Raw genomic sequence first — 18,865 nt, 5'->3', positions numbered from 1 at the left:
GAGAATGCAGGCTTCTGTGGGGGAAACTGCAGGCCGCAGGGGGCCAGTGTTTTCCCGCCGACAGGACGCTTTAACGGACTTGCTTGCCAGGACTTACTTGGAGACTTGACTGCTGCCTCCCGACTGCTGCCCCAAAGCTGCCAGGTTGTTAAGGAGAAATCTCTGAAAGCGGGCCACCTGCTGAGCTCAAGTAGACGCCCACAAAAGTCAAAAGTTTTCAGTTTTCCCTTTGCCCCTGGCATGTTCAAAGGGCTTTCTAGTGTACATCCTTTGATTGTGAGCGAGCATTGGAAAGGAAAATGGCTTTTATCCTTTGTTTGGGGAAAAGAAGCGGTTGCTCTAGTCTTCACCAGATTCTTTCTTTAGAAATTATTTTATTTAGAAATATTTTAAGTGTAATGACAAAAGAGCCGAAGACTAAAGGCAGGGGCGTGCTGATGTTAATGGTCTTTATTCCTGGGAGGCGGCGGGGGGGGGGGTAATTTTATTGGATATTTGTCAATACTGACTGTTGATTATTTTCAGGTCTGTGACTTTTGTTTACATTGCATTTGTGTAACTCTGTGAAGCTGTGTTACTGTGCCTGTCTAAAACACCTACTGGTCCTAATAAAGAGATGAAAGGCCAATAGGAAGACAGGAGTAAGGATAGGCCGGGCTGGCAGGCAAGGACTATATATAAAAGAATGCTGAGAGGGAGAGGAAAGAAGAACAAGCAAGGGAACAAGGAGAAGAGGAAACTGGGGGCCAGTCACCCAACCAGCCAGAGCAAGAACGAAAATAAGACACACATAAGCAAGAAAGATAAAAGCCCAGAGGCAAAAGATAGTGGGGATAATTTAAGTTAAGGAAAGCTGGCTAGAAACACGTCAAGCTATGGTCAGGCATTTATAACTAAGAATAAGCCTTTGTGTGGGATTTATTTGGTGGTGGGCCTCCCAAAAAGCCAAAAAGAGTTTAAAAAAATCACACAATAACTTCTAGTGGCATTTCAACTGTATTTTAATAAATAAAGACTGCCTGAAGATCTTTTGGGGGGGGGGCACAAATTACAAATTTTCAAAAAAGTCATTTGTCTGAGGCTTTCTAGCCACCAGCCCAGGCCAGAACTGGGATTGGAATTCCAGCTCTAGGGATTGGACACAAACTTAGTCACCATAGTTCTGGGGAAAAACTAATGCTCCCAGCTCCCATTCACCCCAGCTTAGCTTCCATGTAAAGATGGAAAACACACAAAGAATCTGGATACTGTATAAAATTGTGTTGTCTTTGAATTTTTTAACTGCTGAGGAAGGAGCAACAGCTGCTAAAAGAGTTTTGATTACAAATGTTGCTGGATTAATCCAATTTATGTATTTTGACCTTGACTTCAAAATTTAATTCAAAATATACGTTACTTTGGAAAAGAGATTTTGATTTTGTTTCCTAAGGAAGTGAGAGGCTGTGAATTCATTTTGGGTTAAAAAAAATAAAGTTTGATCAAAATGCCTTGACTTCAAAATTTATGTCAAAAGATACGTTACTTTGGAAAAGAGGTTTTGCTTTTATTTCCTCAGGAAATGACAGTCTGTGGATTCATTCTTGGTTAAAAAAAAAAAAATAAGGTCTGAACAAGAAAGACCCTCTGAAAAGTCTCCAGTGGGAACAGATGGCCCAGATGATCAATGTCTCAGGGTACGCGTTGTTGCAGCTTCCTCTGCGCTCTACATCCAGAACAGCCTCAAGACTGCTGGCTGCAGTGATGCAGCCTCACAGAATGCTCCAGTAAGGACTTGATTATCATCCTAAATTTTCTTTGGGTCCCCATAAGATTATGGGTGTCCCCAGTCAGCAGGAGGTAGCCTAGAAAGCTATGTCCACATTCCCCCCCAAAAAATGTATTATGGATTGTCTTTGTTTAATTTAACTTTGGCTACAAGTTGTTATGGATAATGGTCAGAAAACAAGCTAAACAAAGGAAATAAGAATCAAGGGTCTTGTTTTGGGAAGAAAAAAAAAAGGCCAGGCGGGGTGGTTCATGCCTTTACCCAGCACTTGCGAGGCAGAAGCAGGTGGCTCTCTAGGAGTTCAAGGTCAGCCTGGTCTACAGATTGAGTTCTAGGATGGGCTCCATAGCTACTGAGGAACCCTGTTTCAATAAATGAAAGAAAGAGAGAGAGAGAGAGAGAGAGAGAGAGAGAGAGAAGAAAGGAAAAGAAAAAAAGGGGATATAGCTATGATTTGAAAAAAGGTAGATTAATGAATCTATTATTTAAAAGCAACTATTACTTTTAAATATTTTACATTGGTTTTACTTTTGTATATTGTATACAAATTTTGTATATTGATATAAATTTGAGATTTTGTTAAAATATATTGTACATACATATCTAATATTGTTCAAGGTATTGTACCTATACAGCTCATTTAACACTGTAATGCAAATTTCTAGTCCTTGAAAATTATTGTTATCAACTGTTCAGGATTATAAAGAAACATAGGTTATTAGTTAATCACCTAGTATAACTGAACTTATGTCATATCAGGTATGTTTTTAAGGTCAAACAAAGATATAATTTAAATAGATAGGTCATCTCCAAACACTTCAGAGATCTACAGAATATGGCATTTAAGATGTTTTAATAACCTAGGTTCTTCTTTTTTATGACAATGAGACATGTCTGCTCCTGGCAGCACCGATCTACTTCAGAGAAGATAATGGACATCGCATGGAGTTTACTTTCTTTGTAGGAAAAGTAAGCCCCTGGGCAAGAAAATGCCCCTGCCTTGACTGCTGACAGCATGCTGTCCTAATGAGACAAGCAGGACACAAAGTTTCCTGCTTCACAGAAAAGTCTGTCATAGGTTGTTTCCTAATTTTCTGAGAAATGGCCACACTGACATCCAAAGCGGCTGTACCAGCTTGCACTCCCACCAGCAATGCAGGAGTGTTCCCTTTACCCCACATTCCCTCCAGCATAAGTTGTCATCAGTGTTTTTGATCTTGGCCATTCTTACAGGTAAAAAGTGGGATCTCAGAGTTGAGTTGTTTCGATTTTCATTTCTCTGACGGCTAAGGATGTTGAGCATTTCCTTTCCTTAAGTGTCTTTCAGCCATTTTAGATTCATCTGTTGAGAGTTCTCTGTTTAGGTCTCAAACGTAACATTGTATACCAGTGTTTCTTTAGAAAAAAAGGAACATCTGTATTAAACTAATCCCACTTGTGATGGTGGGAATGAGAACCATCCTCTCACAGGCTCTGGCATTTGAACTCAAGGTCTCCAGTTGGTGGTGCTGTTTGGGGAGATCATGGAACCTTGGGGAGGGTCAGCCATCACTGGAGGTGGCTATGAAGGGATATTGCCTCAATTTAGTTCCTGTTCATTTTCTCTGCTTCCTATATGTACAAGAAAATGTGATCAGCTACCTTCCAGCTCCTGCCACCAGGCCATAATCGTGATGGATTTTATCCCTCTGGAATCATAAGGCAAAATAAACCCTTCCTTCTCTAAGCTGCTTTTGCACATGGTGTTGTATCCCAGCAACAATAAAGTAACAATTTTAACGGAAATAATTTTTAGGTTGCACAGTAATGCTTTCCTATCAGTAGGTTACTGCTACAATCTAAATGTTGGTGTCTTCTCAAACTTGAAGAGTTAAAAAATCCACTGCTCACTGTGCGTGGCAGTACACACCAATAAGGACTCCTAGACCTCCAAGACTCAGCACTAGGTAGTGAGGTCACTGGGAGGTGATTTGGCCCTGAGAGCAGAGGCCTCATAAACAGCAGTGGTGCTTTTAAAGAGATGGGATTTTTAAAGTTATCTGTATGTGTCCTTGTATAGGAAGGTGCATGTGTGAGCACGGTGCTGATGAGGTCCAGAAGAGGGCAACGGATCTCCTGGAGTTAGAGTTAAAGACAGTGGTGAGCTTCCTGACAGGAGTGCTGGGAAATGGATTCCCTCAAAGAACAGTGCGCAATCTGAGCCAGCTTTCCAGGCCCCAGTTACTGCTCCTTTATATTGCCTATGGAAGTAAAAGACAAATGAGAAGTGCCATCTGAGAAGAGCAGAGCTGACTGTGTCCCTGCCGCTATGTGTCCTTGGATTTCCAGCCTACAGGACCTGAGAAATCAACCTCTACTGTTGGTAAGCTACACAGTCAACACAGTCACGGTCTTTTGTTACAGAAATTTTGGCCAGACTAAGACTAAATACATTAACTGATCCATTTGCTTCTTGCTCGAATAGCCTTGGACCCTACGATAATTAATTCTGTCAACTTGCTACAGTTTGAACCACTGTGGAAAGAAAAGTGTGGTCATTTCTGTGAAGGATTACCTATATTGTATAAACTAAGATGGGAAGACCCACCCAAAGTGTGGGCGGCGTCAGTCCATGTGTTAGGATGGCAGACTGAGTGAAAGGAGTGTAGTGGCATTTCAGTTGTATTTTAATAAAGACTGCCCGAAGATCTGAGAGTAAAGCAGTCCCACGGGTCAGCCACACAGACCAGGTTATAGTAACACACACCTTTAATCCCAGCAGCCACAATGACAGGCACCTTTAATCCCAGTAGCCACACTTGTTGCCATAGAAATCGGGTGGTGCATGCCTTTGATCCCAGCCCTAGAAAGGAATATAAAATGGGCAGGGGGTAGGGGGGAGGAGGCAGCTCTCAGAGACAATCTCATTCTGAGATTCTTGGAGGCAGGATCGCCATTTCAGACTGAGGTAAGATCAGTGGCTGGCTGTTTGCTTTTCGGATCTTCAGGTTGAACCCCAATTTCTGACCTGAGGTTTTTTTTGTTTGTTTGTTTGTTTGTTTGTTTAATTAATGGTACTTCAAAGGAGAAACAGTGCCGAAGATCAGCGCTCATTTTTCTCTCCTTCCTGCCTAGATGCAATGTCACCAACTCCCTCACAATCTTGCCCATGACTTCCATGCCCAGATGGACTGTACCTTCAACTGTGAGCCAAATAAACTCTTCCTTTCTTTAGCTGATTTTGTCAGGGACTTTTGTAAGAGCAGCAAGACAGTGACTTTTGCAGCTCTCTTTAAGGGCTACCAACATGGACAGAAATATGGGAGATATCCAAGTAGCTTCAGCCTCCCACTTCTCTTCCTTTTTGAAAGAATTTCAGGTTTATAGAAAAAAAAAACACGGGCTGGAGAGATGGCTCAGAGGTTAAGAGCACTGCCTGCTCTTCCAAAGGTCCTGAGTTCAATTCCCAGCAACCACATGATGTCTCACAACCATCTGTAATGGGGTCTGGTGCCCTCTTCTGGCATTTAGGCATACACACAGACAGAATATTGTATACGTAATAAATAAATAAATATTTAAAAAACAGAAAAAAACACATACATAGTAAAAAAAAAAATTCCCATCATCCATTCACAGAAAGTCACAATGTGTGCCACCTTCCTCTGCCTTCTCTCTTCTAGCCTATCTATTGAATTTTAGTTGACCAAAAGTCCATTTCCAACTTTGATTACAGGCTTTACCCACGGAGCTAACTGACTTGGCCAGCACTCTTTCCTGTTGACACAAATTCACCAAGAGTCATGGGGGCCTTGAGATGGCAAACCTTAAAATGATGCTGGGAGGGGCGCTGATGTCCCGTGTGAGGAAAGAGTGTGTCCAAGATTCAGGTGTGATGGCCAGCCCTGATAATCTAAGTCTGGGCAGATCACCCAAAGGATGTTCTTTACTTCTTCCAGCCACTATCTCCTGGGACTCTGGCCATCGATGAATTTCAATGGAGTATCGATTGTTTACCCTGAGATGATGCCTGGCTGCAGAAGGAACCACAAGCTGAGATCACCGGACCCCCACCCAAGAACAGACCTTTCAAAGGAAATTCCTGGTATTCCAAGCACTGTAGATAGAAACACCTGCCAGTGCAGAGTCACCAGGAAACCATAGACGAAAGTCAATCGGGGTCTTAAAACCTCAGAAATCCCTCACCACCACCTTTACTACTATAAAACCCTATTGTAATTGAGCTCTGGGCTCTCCGGTTATTCCAATACGTTGGACTTGCGGAGAGACCGAGTTTGCAAACTTGATTAAAATAAAGGCTCTTTGCTTTTACATACGGGACTCTTGATTTCCTTGTCGGCTTGCGGGGATTGCGGATTTGGGCATAACGCAGGGAGGTCCGTGTTTTGGAAAGAGCTTGAATACCAGGTCCAACGGAACTGATCAAACCAAAGCAGAGTCAAGGTGTAGAGACACCAAAAGATCCCAAAGGTCAAAGCAGACTCCAGTCCACCGAAGCCAGCCAAACAGGGAACTCTAAAAGCACAGCTGAGCCATGGTCCTGCTTCTGTATCCCTTCTTAGCCAAGTCCTGCTCTTACTGCCTGGATAAAGTGAGGATGTGACTCCAGGGTATGGCTGAGAGGAAGGTTTTTATTGTAGACACGAGGGCGAGTACAGCCAGCAACATCTGGAAGAGTCCAGAGCAGAGGAAGCAGAATATTGAACATGGCCAGCAGAGTGAACCAGGCCATGAGAGGAAAGGGGAGAGGGGAAGACAAGAGAGGTCCAAGAAAGAAACAAGAGGGGGCCAAGAAGACCAAGAGAACTCCTGGCCCAAATAACAGGGTTATATAGAAAAGAGAAATGGAGGGAACAGAAGCCCAGGAGCTGGAGACTAGGGTAGGGGTGGGGTGAGAAGAGATGGCAGGAACCAAGGTACTGAGCTAGCCTGGAGGGCAGCAGACACTTTGGTATGGTGGTAATAGGTACCACAGGTAGCCCTTTACCTAAGTTTCTTTTGCAGCTGACACTCCCAGGCTGTTACAGTGAAAGCGCCTCAATTCCCAATAATAGCTAGTTACTTGTTTTTTCGGTTTTGTTTTGTTTTGTTTTTAAGATAGGGTCTCTTTTGTGTAATCAAAAGTGGCTTCCAATTTCCAGCCCTCATTTCTCAGGTGGGTACCACCACACTCAACAATTTTAACTTTTTGTTTGTTTGTTTTTGAGACAAGGTTTCTCTGTAGCTTTGGTGCCTATCCCATAACTAGCTCTTGTAGACCAGGCTGGCCTCGAACTCACAGAGATCCACCTGCCTCTGCCTCCCTGAGTACTGGGATTAAAGGCGTGCCACCACCGACCAGCAACAATTTTATCTTTTGACAGTAGGAAGCAATGGGTCTCAACCTGTGGGTCATGACCCCATGGCAGGTTGAATGACCCCTTCACAGGGGTCACCTATGACCATCAGAAAACACAGATCTTTACATTACAATTCATAACAGTAGCAAAATTAGAGCTATGAAGTAGCAATGAAAATAATTTTATGGTGTTGGGGGCTCACCACGACATGAGGCAGTTATTAAACAGACACAGCATTAGGAAGGTTGAGGCCAGGCCGGACGGTGATGGCACACACCTTTAATCCCAGCACTCTGGAGGCAGAGACAGGGCGGTCTCTGGGAGTTTGAGGACAGCCAGGGCGAGAAACACTGTCTCGAAAAACCAATAAAATGAAATAGGAAGGTTGAGAACCTTCAGAAGGCTAGCAAAATTTGGCAGAGAGCATTCCCATATTCCAAACAGGAAAGGGACACAGCCTAATAAGTCATCGGTCTCTCAGCCAGTTATGAATCAACAAAAATCATTGTAAAGTCCAATATAATCCCAAAGCATACTCCTAAATTCTAGGTTATGAATCCCTCTAATCTTTAGTGCTGTGTTTTTATTAATCTTGTGAAAAGATTATGATCTTTATGATTGAACAAAGGGGAACTGAATTACAGGTGAAGGAATATTATATACATTTGGCTAGTATTTTAATAAATTAAGGTGCAGGACTGGGTGAGGTGGCACTCGCAGTAAAACTGCTGAGAGTTATGGGCTAGAAAATAAGACGCTCTCTCAAAAAAAAAAAAAAAAAAAAAAAAACAAGAAAAACCCAGGGGCTATAGAGATGGCTCAGTGGTTAAGAACATTAGCTCTGGTAGAGACACGATTTGGTCGCTGGCACCCACGTGGTAACTCATAACCACATGTGATTCCTGCTCCAGGAAATCTGACGCCCTCCTCAGACTTCCCCGTGCACCAGGCACGCACGTGGTGCACATATGTCCGCGCACGCAAAGTACTCATACATGCAACGTAAGTGTCAAGAAGAAAGAAAAGAGAAAACCCCATCTAACCAAACAAGGCGCTTCCAGCGCCTCGCAGGACCAGCTGGACCTGGCCGGCCCCCTCCCTTCCCGGCAGCCCTTGCGCGGGGAGGCGGGCCCGTCTGGGAAGCGCCTGGCTCGGCGGCCCCTTGGCGGGAAGTTTGAAGAGCCGGGCACACACAGAGGCTCCGTTCCGCTCCGGAGTGGGTGTAGGGGGCTGAGAGCGCAGGGTCGCCCTACCGGATAGCCGGACGATCCGTGGAGGAAGACGCGGGCCCAGCCAGGGGAAGCGACGCGGCGCTGACCAGCGAGCGCCCCGAAGCGGCGGGCTCCAGTCGCCGGGCCCCCGGGTAGCCTCCGGGCCTCCTGGAGGGATCAGGGCTTTGCGGCCGTGTGCCGCGGAGCCTGGAGCCCAAGGAGAGGGAAGGGAGGAGGCCGGAGCCTCTTCCACAAACGCAGGGTGCGGAGCCGCCGAGCCTTTGGGGGGTTCGGGCTGCGCATGCGCACCTCTCTGCCTTCCTGCCCGGGCGCGCTCGGTCCCACTCTTCTGGTCAGGTCATGGAGGCCTCGGGAGGCGCTGGGGGCTCCTTCCTGAAAGGTGAGGAGACATGCGCAGTTGGGGGGGGAGGTTTGCGTGACCAAGTTTTCTTCGGAAACACTTGCTGGGCCACTGGGGTCCGCTCAGACTGGAGTGTCCTCACACCACGTAGTGTCCTCCTCACCCAGGGTCGTGACCACCTGTGTGGGCACCCCCTCCGGTATTCACCATATGCCCTTCACCTCCCTCGGAGTACCTGCCATGGTACCTGTGTGTCCTCCCAGTGCCTTGGACTGCTGGCAGGAAGATCGGGTCCCATCTTAGCTCACTGAGAGCCTGGGCCCTTGCGGGGTCAGAAAAAGTATTGATTTGGTAATAATGGGAGAGGCCTCTCGGTGGGTCCTACTCAGCTGACAGCTGTGGAACATTACTGTTTTTCTCGTGCCAACAACTCCGTTCATTTTACTGGTAGGGAGATCAAGGCTTAGTTAGGGTCCTCATGGTTGAGCGGCCAGTGCATCTGTTCCCAGGCATGGGCGTGCTGATGGTTGTAGAGTTTGGCTTTGAGGAAAGAGATTGATGTGATGGGACGTGGAGTGGGAGAGCCGACAGAACAGGCCCGCTGTTGCACATTTCTGTACCCAGGGGTAACTGTTTTTCTGATAGTAGTGGAGTGTTTTGTAACAGAACCAGGTCTTCGTTTTTCTTTGCTCACAGTTACTTAGCGGTGGGACTCGGGGTGGGAAATCGTGTTTGGTTAGATTCTCTAACCCGCGCTAGCCTAGTACTTCTTAGGTAGCCGAGACGGACCTTGAATTTCTGATCCTCCTCCCTGGAGCTGGGATATAGGTGTGGGCGTCCACACCTTGTTTTTGTTGGAGTGGGCTTAAAACCCAGGACCTAGTGCGTGCTAGATAAACAGTCTACCAGCTGTCTACATCTGCAGCCCTTCTTCAAATGTTAGATGTGAAAAAAAAATGAAAAATAACTTTTTTTTTTTTTTGACAAGGCCTCCTGTAGTCCAAGCTGGTCTCCAGCTTGCTGTATAGCGGAGGCTGGCCTAGAACTCCTGATCCTCTTGCTTACTCTCTAAATGCTAAGATTACAGACGTGTGCTGATATGCCCAGCTCCATAAGCAAAGTTTTATTAGAACAAGGCTATATTGGCTTTTTGACCTCCTGCCTATGCTATGGCCATGAAATTGTGTTATTGAAAGATAGTCTGAGGCCGGGTGTTGGTGGCGCACGCCTTTAATCCCAGCACCCGGAAGGCAGAGGCAGGCGGATCTCTGTGAGTTCGAGGCCAGCCTGGTCTACAAAGGGAGTTCCAGGACAGGTTCCAAAGCTACAGAGAAACCCTGTCTCGAAAAAACCAAAAAAAAAAAAAAAAAGAAAGTCTGGTCCAGAAAGCCTGGAGCATTTAGTTTCTTTACAGAAAGCATAATCCAGGGTAATTAAACCCTGACTAGGAAGACTTTAAGTACCACCAAAATAGCAGTGATAATAGTTGGAATAGACATCTAATAGAAATTTTCATTTTCTAACATAAATAGAGCAAGAGGAAAACCTGTCGAGCAGGGCAGAGGGGAGGTGTGGCAATTCTCGGTGTGTATTTCCTGCTAATGTCTGGCTTATTTTCAGATATCGTGGCCTATGTTGAAGTATGGTCTTCCAACGGGACAGAGAATTACTCAAAGACATTTACAAAACAGCTTGAGAATATGGGGGCAAAGGTAAGAAATTAATACCAGGATGATTGATAGCCCGCTGGCTGGCATTTTCTTGTTAGGGGAGCTATTCCTTAGGACGTGAAGGACATGGCAGTAGGTGAGCGGTGAGAGCCGAGACAACGACCCCAGACAGGAGTTGGGCAGTAGTTGCTTACAGAGCAGATGGGCTTGGAGGTGTGGTATGAGGAGGATCTGGGAAGAAGCATGGACCTGTCATTGGTCTGTAAGGACTGGTATTTGGAGTCAAAAGAATAAAGATGCAGGAGAATAAGCAGGTTCCTAAGGGAAGACCGTGTCCTTAGGTGTGCTGGAAACATCTTGGCATTTGACTAGCCATTTCTGGAGCTTGAGGCAGTCACATGGCGAGCGGTCAAGATCTCTGGGATCAGGAGAGAATACTGTCTTTACTCAGATTCTAGTTAACGTGACTAGTGCTCAAGGAGGTGGCTTTTTGAATATTTAAGGACCAGCGATGGCCTGACCACCAACCCAGGAACAAGAAAGAGAGAGAAAAAAATGTCAAGAGAATGTGGAAGCAAGTATGGAAGAATTTAAAAGAGGGGGTTCGGCCATGCAGTGGTGATGCACTCCTTTAATCCCGGCACTCAGGAGGGTCTCTGGCCAGCCTGGTCTACATAGTAAGGTCCAGACAGCCAGAGCTACACAGAGAAACCTTGTTTAAAAACAACAACAGAAAGGTAGGGATTCAGAACAACAGGGCCTCAAGAAAAGGTGAGATATACTTGAGGTTTGAAAATTACAAGGTGATTGTCTTAGTTCACTTCCCCGGTATAGGGGTAAAGGGGTTCCAGTGAGTAGGAATCCTGGCTTAGGAGGAAACTGAGTCAGTGAACAGAGACTGCTCTGAACAAGTGTGTTTACTTATTTTTTGGTCCTCAGGCTGGGTGAAGTGGATAAAGTGGGTGGCAGGATAACTCAAGGCAGAGTAAGCATTGGTATTAGAGCAGTACCTGCCTTGCTTAGCCACCCTAATCCATGTGAAGTAAGGTCAAAGGCTTAGAGTACAGAAGTCTGCACAGATGCACCACCACCTACAATGGAGTTAAAGCCAATATAACCGTGGTTAAAAAAAGAAAATCTGTACATTGAAAATGTATGTAATCGCACAGCGTCATAGCTTAGCACAGTGTGTGTGGCGCAGTGGCTCTTGGGACTGACTGAAATTGTTATTGTTTGCATCATGAAATATGATGCATATCCTACAGTTCATAGCCAGATGAGCAGCATACTATTTCTACCGACAGTACATCACTTTCCTATCACTTCAGAGTAAACCGTGGTAAACCAGGGACTTTCTGTGTGGAAGGAAGGTCAACCTGTTTTTCACTGAAGAGACCCAGCTTGTTTTGTTACACTGGCAGGTGGAGCACCAAGTGGAGTCCCATTTTGAGTCAGTGTGTGAATTCTGGTTCGTGCCTCTGTCCAGATGCAGTCTGTGGCAGCCCAGTCCAGGGTGTGGGATTTTAGCAGCTCTTCCTCCGGGCTAAGGCTTATAGGTGCTGCTTATTGTCTGCTCACATGAAAGCCTTGGGGAGAGTGTCCCCGGGGACTGGGCTGGGCTTGTTCTGACTGCCTTGAGAATGGCTGTGCACAAAAGGAACAGCTGTGCACTGTTAACTCCTACTATACAGGGCCGTGAAATTTGTGATGAAACCCAAGAGCAGCCAGCTGTCCTTTGCTTTATGTTCCTTTTGTGCTGGGGTGGAACGCTTGGCCTCACGCATAACTAGTACACTATCGCCGAGCTAGGTCCCCAACTCTTCTGTTTTGGAAAGGCAATCATTTAAAAAAGTTTTTCAATGCATGGGTGAAGGACAAGAGCACATGGCATACGTGTGGTCAGAAGACAACTTGAGGCTGTTGCCTACCATGCAGGGCTGGGAACACCTGTAGGTCATCGGCCTTGGTGGTACCAGTGCTTCCCTTCACCCACTGAGCCAGCTCACCAGACCCCAGATGTTTTGTTTTTAATCTCTTCCTTATTAAATCTGCTTTCATATTTCCAGTGTACAGCACTCTCTAGGGAAGATAAAATCCAAGACCCCCAAGATGCCTGAACCTACAGATAGTACAAAACCCTATCTATGCATACACACCCATGAGCCTGGCCCACTGGTGTGGGACAGTATCCCAGCTACTTGAGAGAATGATGCAGATAGCCAAGTTGAAGGTACCTTATCAGATCCTGTATCACAATTTTAAAAAAATAAAATAAGAAAGGTATAAAATTTAGTAGCAGAAAATCTGCCTGGCATGCTGAAGACTGTAGGCTCAAGCCTCCCAGAGCTGGGATTACAAGCATCTACCACTATGTCTGACTTTTTACACAGGTTCATTCAGGGAATCAAACTTGTAGTTGTTTTTTGTTTTTGTTTTTTGTTTGTGTTTTTAGCTCTTTTACTCTTTTGGAGGCCCATCCCCCAGCTCCCAAATAAAAATACACATGGAGGCTTATTACTACTTATGAATGTCTGGCCTTAGCTTGGCTTGTTTCTTGCCAGCTTTCTTAAATTATCCCACCTATACCTTTTGCCTCTGGGCTTTTATCCACCCTGTTCTGTATACCTTTCTTTACCTCTTACTTGTGGCTTGCTGTGTAGCTGGGTGGCTGGTCCCTGATGTCCTTCTCTTCTTGTTCCTTCTCCTCTTTTTCCCAGATTTCTCTGCCTGCCAGCCCTGCCTATCCTTTCCGCCTGTCCAGCTATCAGCTGTTCAGATCTTCATTAGACCAATCAAGTATTTTAGACAGGCAAAGTATCACAGCTTCACAGAGTTAAACAAATGCGACACATCTTTGCATCACAAATGTAACACATCTTAAAATAATATTCCACAACACAAACTGAGGACATCAGTGTTTGCAAAGCAGTCACTTCACTTGCTGAGCCACCTCCCCAGTTCCAAAATCATGTTTTTATGAATCTACTTGATTAATATTTTAGTTGATTGTAAAATGTTAGCATGCCCTCTTTTCCCTTGAAGGAATATTTCATTACCTTTTTGACACAAAGTCTCACTTCACTATCCTCAACCTCATAGTGAAGATTCTCCTACCTACCTCAGTCCCTGAAGTGCCAGGATTACGGGCTTGTGCCTCCGTGCCGGGCTTCTACATTATTTTCTGACTTCAGATTGATATTGATAGTGTCTGATATAGTTGTAATTTCTCATTGTTTTTGGTTGGTCTTATCTCCATCTTCTCACCCATTTCCACCTTTCAACATTTGTCTTTATTCTAGATATTCTCTTAATTCCATCATTTTATATCATCTTAACATAATTTAAAGTCATCTGACAGGAGGGAACCTCAGTTAGAAAATGCCACCATAAGATCAGACTGTAGGCAGGCCTGTAGGGTATTTTCTTAATTAGTGATGGATGGAAGAGGACCCAGTCACTGTGAGAGGTGCCACTCTGGGCTGGTAGTCCTGGGTTACATAAGAAAACAGGCTGAGCAAGCCAGGGAGAGTAAGCCCGTAAGCAGCACTCCTTTGTGGCCTCTGCATCAGCGCCTGCCTCCAGGTTCCTGCTCTGTTTTACTTCCTGTCCTGACTTCCTTGAGTGATGAATAGTGATGAACCATAAGACAAACCCGTTGGGCAGTGGTGGCGCACGCCTTTAATCCCAGTGCTGGGGAGGCAGAGGCAGGCGCATCTCTGAGGTCAAGGCTAGCCTGGTCTACAGAGTGAGTTCCAGGACAGCCTGGGCTACACAGAGAAACCCTGTGTATGGGGGGAGGGAGAGAAAGATAAATAAACCCTTTCCTCTCCAAGCTGCTCTGGTCATGGCTTTTTGTTTCTAGCAGCAACAGTTAGTAACTCTGACTGGAATGGCTATGTGATTGGTGTGGCGCTGTTCACACATGTGCTGTGCCTTCAAAGGGGTCTTGTGATCCAGAATGCATGACCTTGATTCTGAGAACGTTTTCCTTGGTTATTTCTTATAATTTCTGCTTCGCCTCCCCTATTTGTTTGTTTTAACCCCATAACTTGGCTGCAGGATCATGAGCTGTGCTTTTTTTTTTTTTTTTTTTTTTTTTTTTTTTTTTTTAATATTTATTTATTTATTATGTATACAATATTCTATCTGTATGACTAAAGGCCAGAAGAGGGCGCCAGACCTCTTTACAGATGGTTGTGAGCCACCATGTGGTTGCAGGGAATTGAACTCAGGACCTTTGGAAGAGCAGGCAATGCTCTTAACCACTGAGCCATCTCTCCAGCCCGAGCTGTGCTTTTTTTGACCCTGCCTTTCCCCGTTACCTATTTTCTGTGTGCTCTGTTGCTGGGGAGATTTTCTTTACTTGGCTCTCTACTGTTTCTATGGAATTTTTCCCCATTCTTAAATTTTAGTAACTCTTTAGGTCTTGGCCCCTTTGAAATATCTGATTTTATCGCATAAATATTGCATCTTCTCAAGATACTGATTTTAACTTAATCAGATATGTATTCTCCTTGCTGTTTGTTTCCTCCAAATTACATTGTTTCTCTGTAATGCAGAGGGATTTTCATTTATTTATTCACTTACTCATTGACAAAGGGTCTCATGTACTCAGGCTGTGTAACAGAAGATGGCCTCCTGTAACAGAAGATGGTTCTCCTGTCTCCACCAAAGCACCAGGGTTACAGGTGTTTCCCCATACCTAGTTTTTTAAAGTGATGGGAGGATAGAACCCAGTTCTTTGTGTGTGCAGGCAAGTACTCTACCAACTGAGCTATGCCCATAGCCCAATATAGAAAGTTTAAAAGACATGTAAGACTCCTGTGCCTATCTATGTGTACATAAGCCACAACTCCTGTGGAGGTAAAGGATGAAGAGGGTTTGAAGGATCCTTGTTGTGTCTCCCGGTCTTTCCAGCGGTAAATAGGTGGTGCCTCCTCCTGTCCACTTTTCTTTTCCTGTTCCTTTATCCTTGGGGTCTTCTGGTCTGTCCTGTCCCCTTCTCTTTATCCTCATCTTCATTCTGACTGCAGCAGATGTATTTTGGTGGGGAGAGGTTGAGACAAGCTCTGGCTGTCCTTGAACTCTCTATGTGGACCAGACTGACCTTCAACTCAGAGATCCTCCTGCTTCTGCCTCATGAGTGCTGGGTGCTGGAATTAAAGCTGTGTGCCACCATGCCATGCAAAAGCATCATTCCACATTAACTATAGTATTTTCTCTGGTGTTCTGAGAAGTAAAATCCTGGGGTAAGAATTTTGGTCATTTCATTTTGACAAATTTTGAACAGTGCTCTTTTTAATCATTTTATTTAAGAAATTAGGAAAAGAGAGCAGTGAGAATTTGGTTTTTGGATTTTGTCCACAGGTTTCAAAAACTTTCAACAAGCAAGTGACCCATGTCATTTTCAAAGATGGATATCAAAGCACGTGGGACAAAGCCCAGAAGATAGGGGCAAAGCTGGTTTCCGTCCTCTGGGTTGAAAAGTAAGTAGTTGACCTCTATTTTTCTCCAGTAGCTTTTGAAGATTGGTAAAATTCTCCTTTTAGTGCTTTGCCTAGGTTATAGAATTTGATAATATTTGGTTTTCATCTTTTCTCAGCCTTCTATGGAGGCAAGTGCCTTAATATCTTTAGGCCTCAACTTCTGCAGCTGAAAAATGAGTGAAATGCTGATTCTGTGTAGAGGGAAGGTGTGTATGAAGGCCTAAGGCAGTGGTGTGCCTTGGCTGTGCAGGAGATATGGAATGTGACGGAGCACTGTGTGTTGTTACCTAATGTGGCTGTTGACACAGACCTTCATTGCCAGAGTTTATCTTCTCTCCACGCTGGAAGCTGTATACCTCAGTGTCTGCGACTTGTTCTTTTGAGATGTCCTTGGCCTGTCCGTGGCCATCCCTTCCTAGGTTCTCATGACATTCCCTCTGTTTACGTTTCTGTCCTCATTTTCTCTTGAAAGGTTGTCAGTCACATTGGGTTAGGCCTTCAGCAATGACTTTCCTTACTTTACTTCCTTCTTTAAATATCCTGTCTCCAAATCAGTCCCTTTGCGGTTTTGTTAGGAATACAATTGTGTGGGGTTTAATGACAATCCAGCCATCAAAGGGAGGTTTAGGTGGGAGCTGAAGTCAGTAGGTCAGGTGCACAGTGTGGAGGCTCTTCTGGGAGTGACATGGAATTAACTGTGCTTTGAGATTGAGGTTAGCAGAAGCTGACAGTGATGAGGAGCCGTTGAAAGTTCAGATCAGACCAGGACAGTAAGCAGTGTGGTAGTGAGGACTGACCAGTTCAGGATTTAAAAACAACAACAACAAGTAACTAGTGTGTTTGTGTGTGTAAGGCTCTCTGTGTACATGTGTGGGGTTGCTAAGGACGGCTGTTCATTGCCTGATGTAGTCGGACTCTGCGGAACCAGAAAGATGGCATTGGCTGAGATTGGGAAGGCTCTAGAGAACTGGGGCTGGTAGCTATCGAGATGTGCGGAATCGAATGTCAGATACTTACTAGACCTTACTGTAGAGGTGACAGGTGAGTGGGTAAACAAGTTCTGGGAGAGACTGGCAACTAAAATGGGGAGTTTTTTGTACTGGGGTTGTTAATTAAAGCTCTGCACTAAACGTGAGCCTGGGTAAGCAGATGAAGGAGGAAAAAGTTGGATGTGTCTGGGTCTGGACGTCAGGCTGAGAGGAATGGGGGAAGGACACTGAAGAGTGGAGTGTTGAGTGGCCATGCTGCTTAGTTTTCAGAAACAAGTGGACCTTTTATTTGGGAAAACACATTGAACTATCTGTACTCGGCAATATTTCTGACCTCAGATGTGTGGGGTCTTTTCTTTACTGGGCAAGTAAGTTAGTTACCAGTTCACTTAGCACCAGCTGGATGTCCAACAGCTCAGTTATGACACAGAGTGTCAGATCGCACAGAGTGGGGACTCAGTCCTTCAGGTCTGTACTGACCTGAGATGGCAGTCATAAGTTTAGGTCTCCACCACTTCTGTCCCACCAGCTATGAACAGGGTTTCCGTTACTCCCTTCTTGAGTTGATGGTTTGTTCGATAGCTCACATTATTCAAGGAAGAACTCTTGCATCTCCCCGGCCTGTCAGGACTCTCCTCACCCACCCCCCCCCCCCCCCGGCCTGTCAGGCTGCTTTCCTCAGGTCACGGGTTTGTTGCAAAGGGTGCTTCTCAGGAACTACCAAGTAGAAGAGATGCACACAGGGTTCTTGTGCCTGAAGCCCCCATACCCTCTTAGAGTGTGCCACCTTCTCTGTATATTAGAACACCTGAAAGCTCATCCAACCCCCTTGCTGGTTTGTATAGGACTGAATCTTCACTGTTCCCATTTTTTAATTTAATTTTATTTATTTATTTTTGGGTTTTGAGACAGGGTTTCTCTGTAGCTTTGGAGCCTTCCTGGAACTAGCTCTTGTAGACCAGGCTGGCCTCGAACTCACAGAAATCCACCTGCCTCTGCCTCCTGAGTGCTGGGATTAAAGGCGTGCGCCACCGCCGCCCGGCCACTGTTCCCATTTTTGAAGGTGTGTGAGTAGCGTAGAGGTTCTAGCCTCAAGTTCTCAGTTAGTCCTTCCGGGCCAGCCAGGTTCCCACCATAAAACCCGTCATTAGCAGAAACTTAACAGACTATTATGCACAATAAAAGATTAATATTCAGGAATTTTAGAAGTAGAAGCCGTGTGACAGGCACTAGGACAGTGATCACATAGATCTCAAATTATAACACATACATTTGTTCTAGCCAGTTTGGAGTTACAGCAAAATAGGTCAGAAAGTGTAATGTTGATATTTCTACTCTACCCAGCCTCCTGCACGGTCAGCTTCCTGCTTAGGACTGGTGTGTTCCTGGCAAGTTGTTCAGGAGCCAGCGTTCAGATGTCTTCGTCACTCTGAGCTCAGCCTTACTGCTGTTTCATTTAGATTCCTCTTAGTCTTCTAAAATAGCAGGGGGGATTGCTTTATGATGTAGGATTCAGGAAATGTCCTATTCCATTGACCTTTTTCAGATTATCTGTCACCAAATAGGGAGGATGGATGGGTTCCATTTGTTAGATGAAAGTCAAGGAGGAGTGGCTCATGTAATCTCTGTGCTTGGGAGGATTGTTGGGTCTACGTAGTAAGACCTTGTTTAAAAAACAACAAAAATAAGATTTTTAAAAATAGGATACAAACGGGCTGTGTGACATTACTGTCTGTGGAATGGAAGTTTTAGTGCCCTGAACTTCACACACAAATAATTATTCCATATTCAAAATGCTTGAGGCAAGAAGTGTTTTCAGATTTGGGGATATTTGCATCTATTTATTGGATGAGCATCTCGAATATTAAACTCTGCAAAGTTTAAAAGACTAGTTTTAGAGACTAGGTGGAATGTTTACCTAAGTTAATACTGTCTCAAAATTTTAAAAAAAGGAAAGTAATTTCAGTCTTCAAATAAGGCAATTCAACCGTAAAATACTGAGCTCAGGTCATTTCATGTGCCTAATGATTCTGCCCACTTTTAC

General features: G+C 44.9%; 1 protein-coding gene across 1 annotated transcript in view; it reads left to right on the top strand.

Annotated features, from left to right (window-relative positions):
* Positions 1-8,486: 8,486 nt before the first annotated feature.
* Positions 8,487-18,865, top strand: part of Mcph1 (microcephalin 1) — a 193,419-nt gene continuing 183,040 nt past the window's right edge. The window contains exons 1-3 of the mRNA XM_057752627.1: positions 8,487-8,715; positions 10,297-10,388; positions 15,714-15,832. Of these exons, the coding sequence (XP_057608610.1) occupies positions 8,676-8,715; positions 10,297-10,388; positions 15,714-15,832 (251 nt within the window). The 5' untranslated portion in view covers positions 8,487-8,675. The remainder of the gene's footprint in view (positions 8,716-10,296; positions 10,389-15,713; positions 15,833-18,865) is intronic.

The sequence above is a fragment of the Chionomys nivalis genome, chromosome 20 (genome assembly GCF_950005125.1).
Source record: "Chionomys nivalis chromosome 20, mChiNiv1.1, whole genome shotgun sequence".
NCBI classification, from domain to species: domain Eukaryota; kingdom Metazoa; phylum Chordata; class Mammalia; order Rodentia; family Cricetidae; genus Chionomys; species Chionomys nivalis.
The sequence above is the reverse complement of the archived record's forward strand: the minus strand, read 5'-3'. Positions and strand labels throughout refer to the sequence as shown.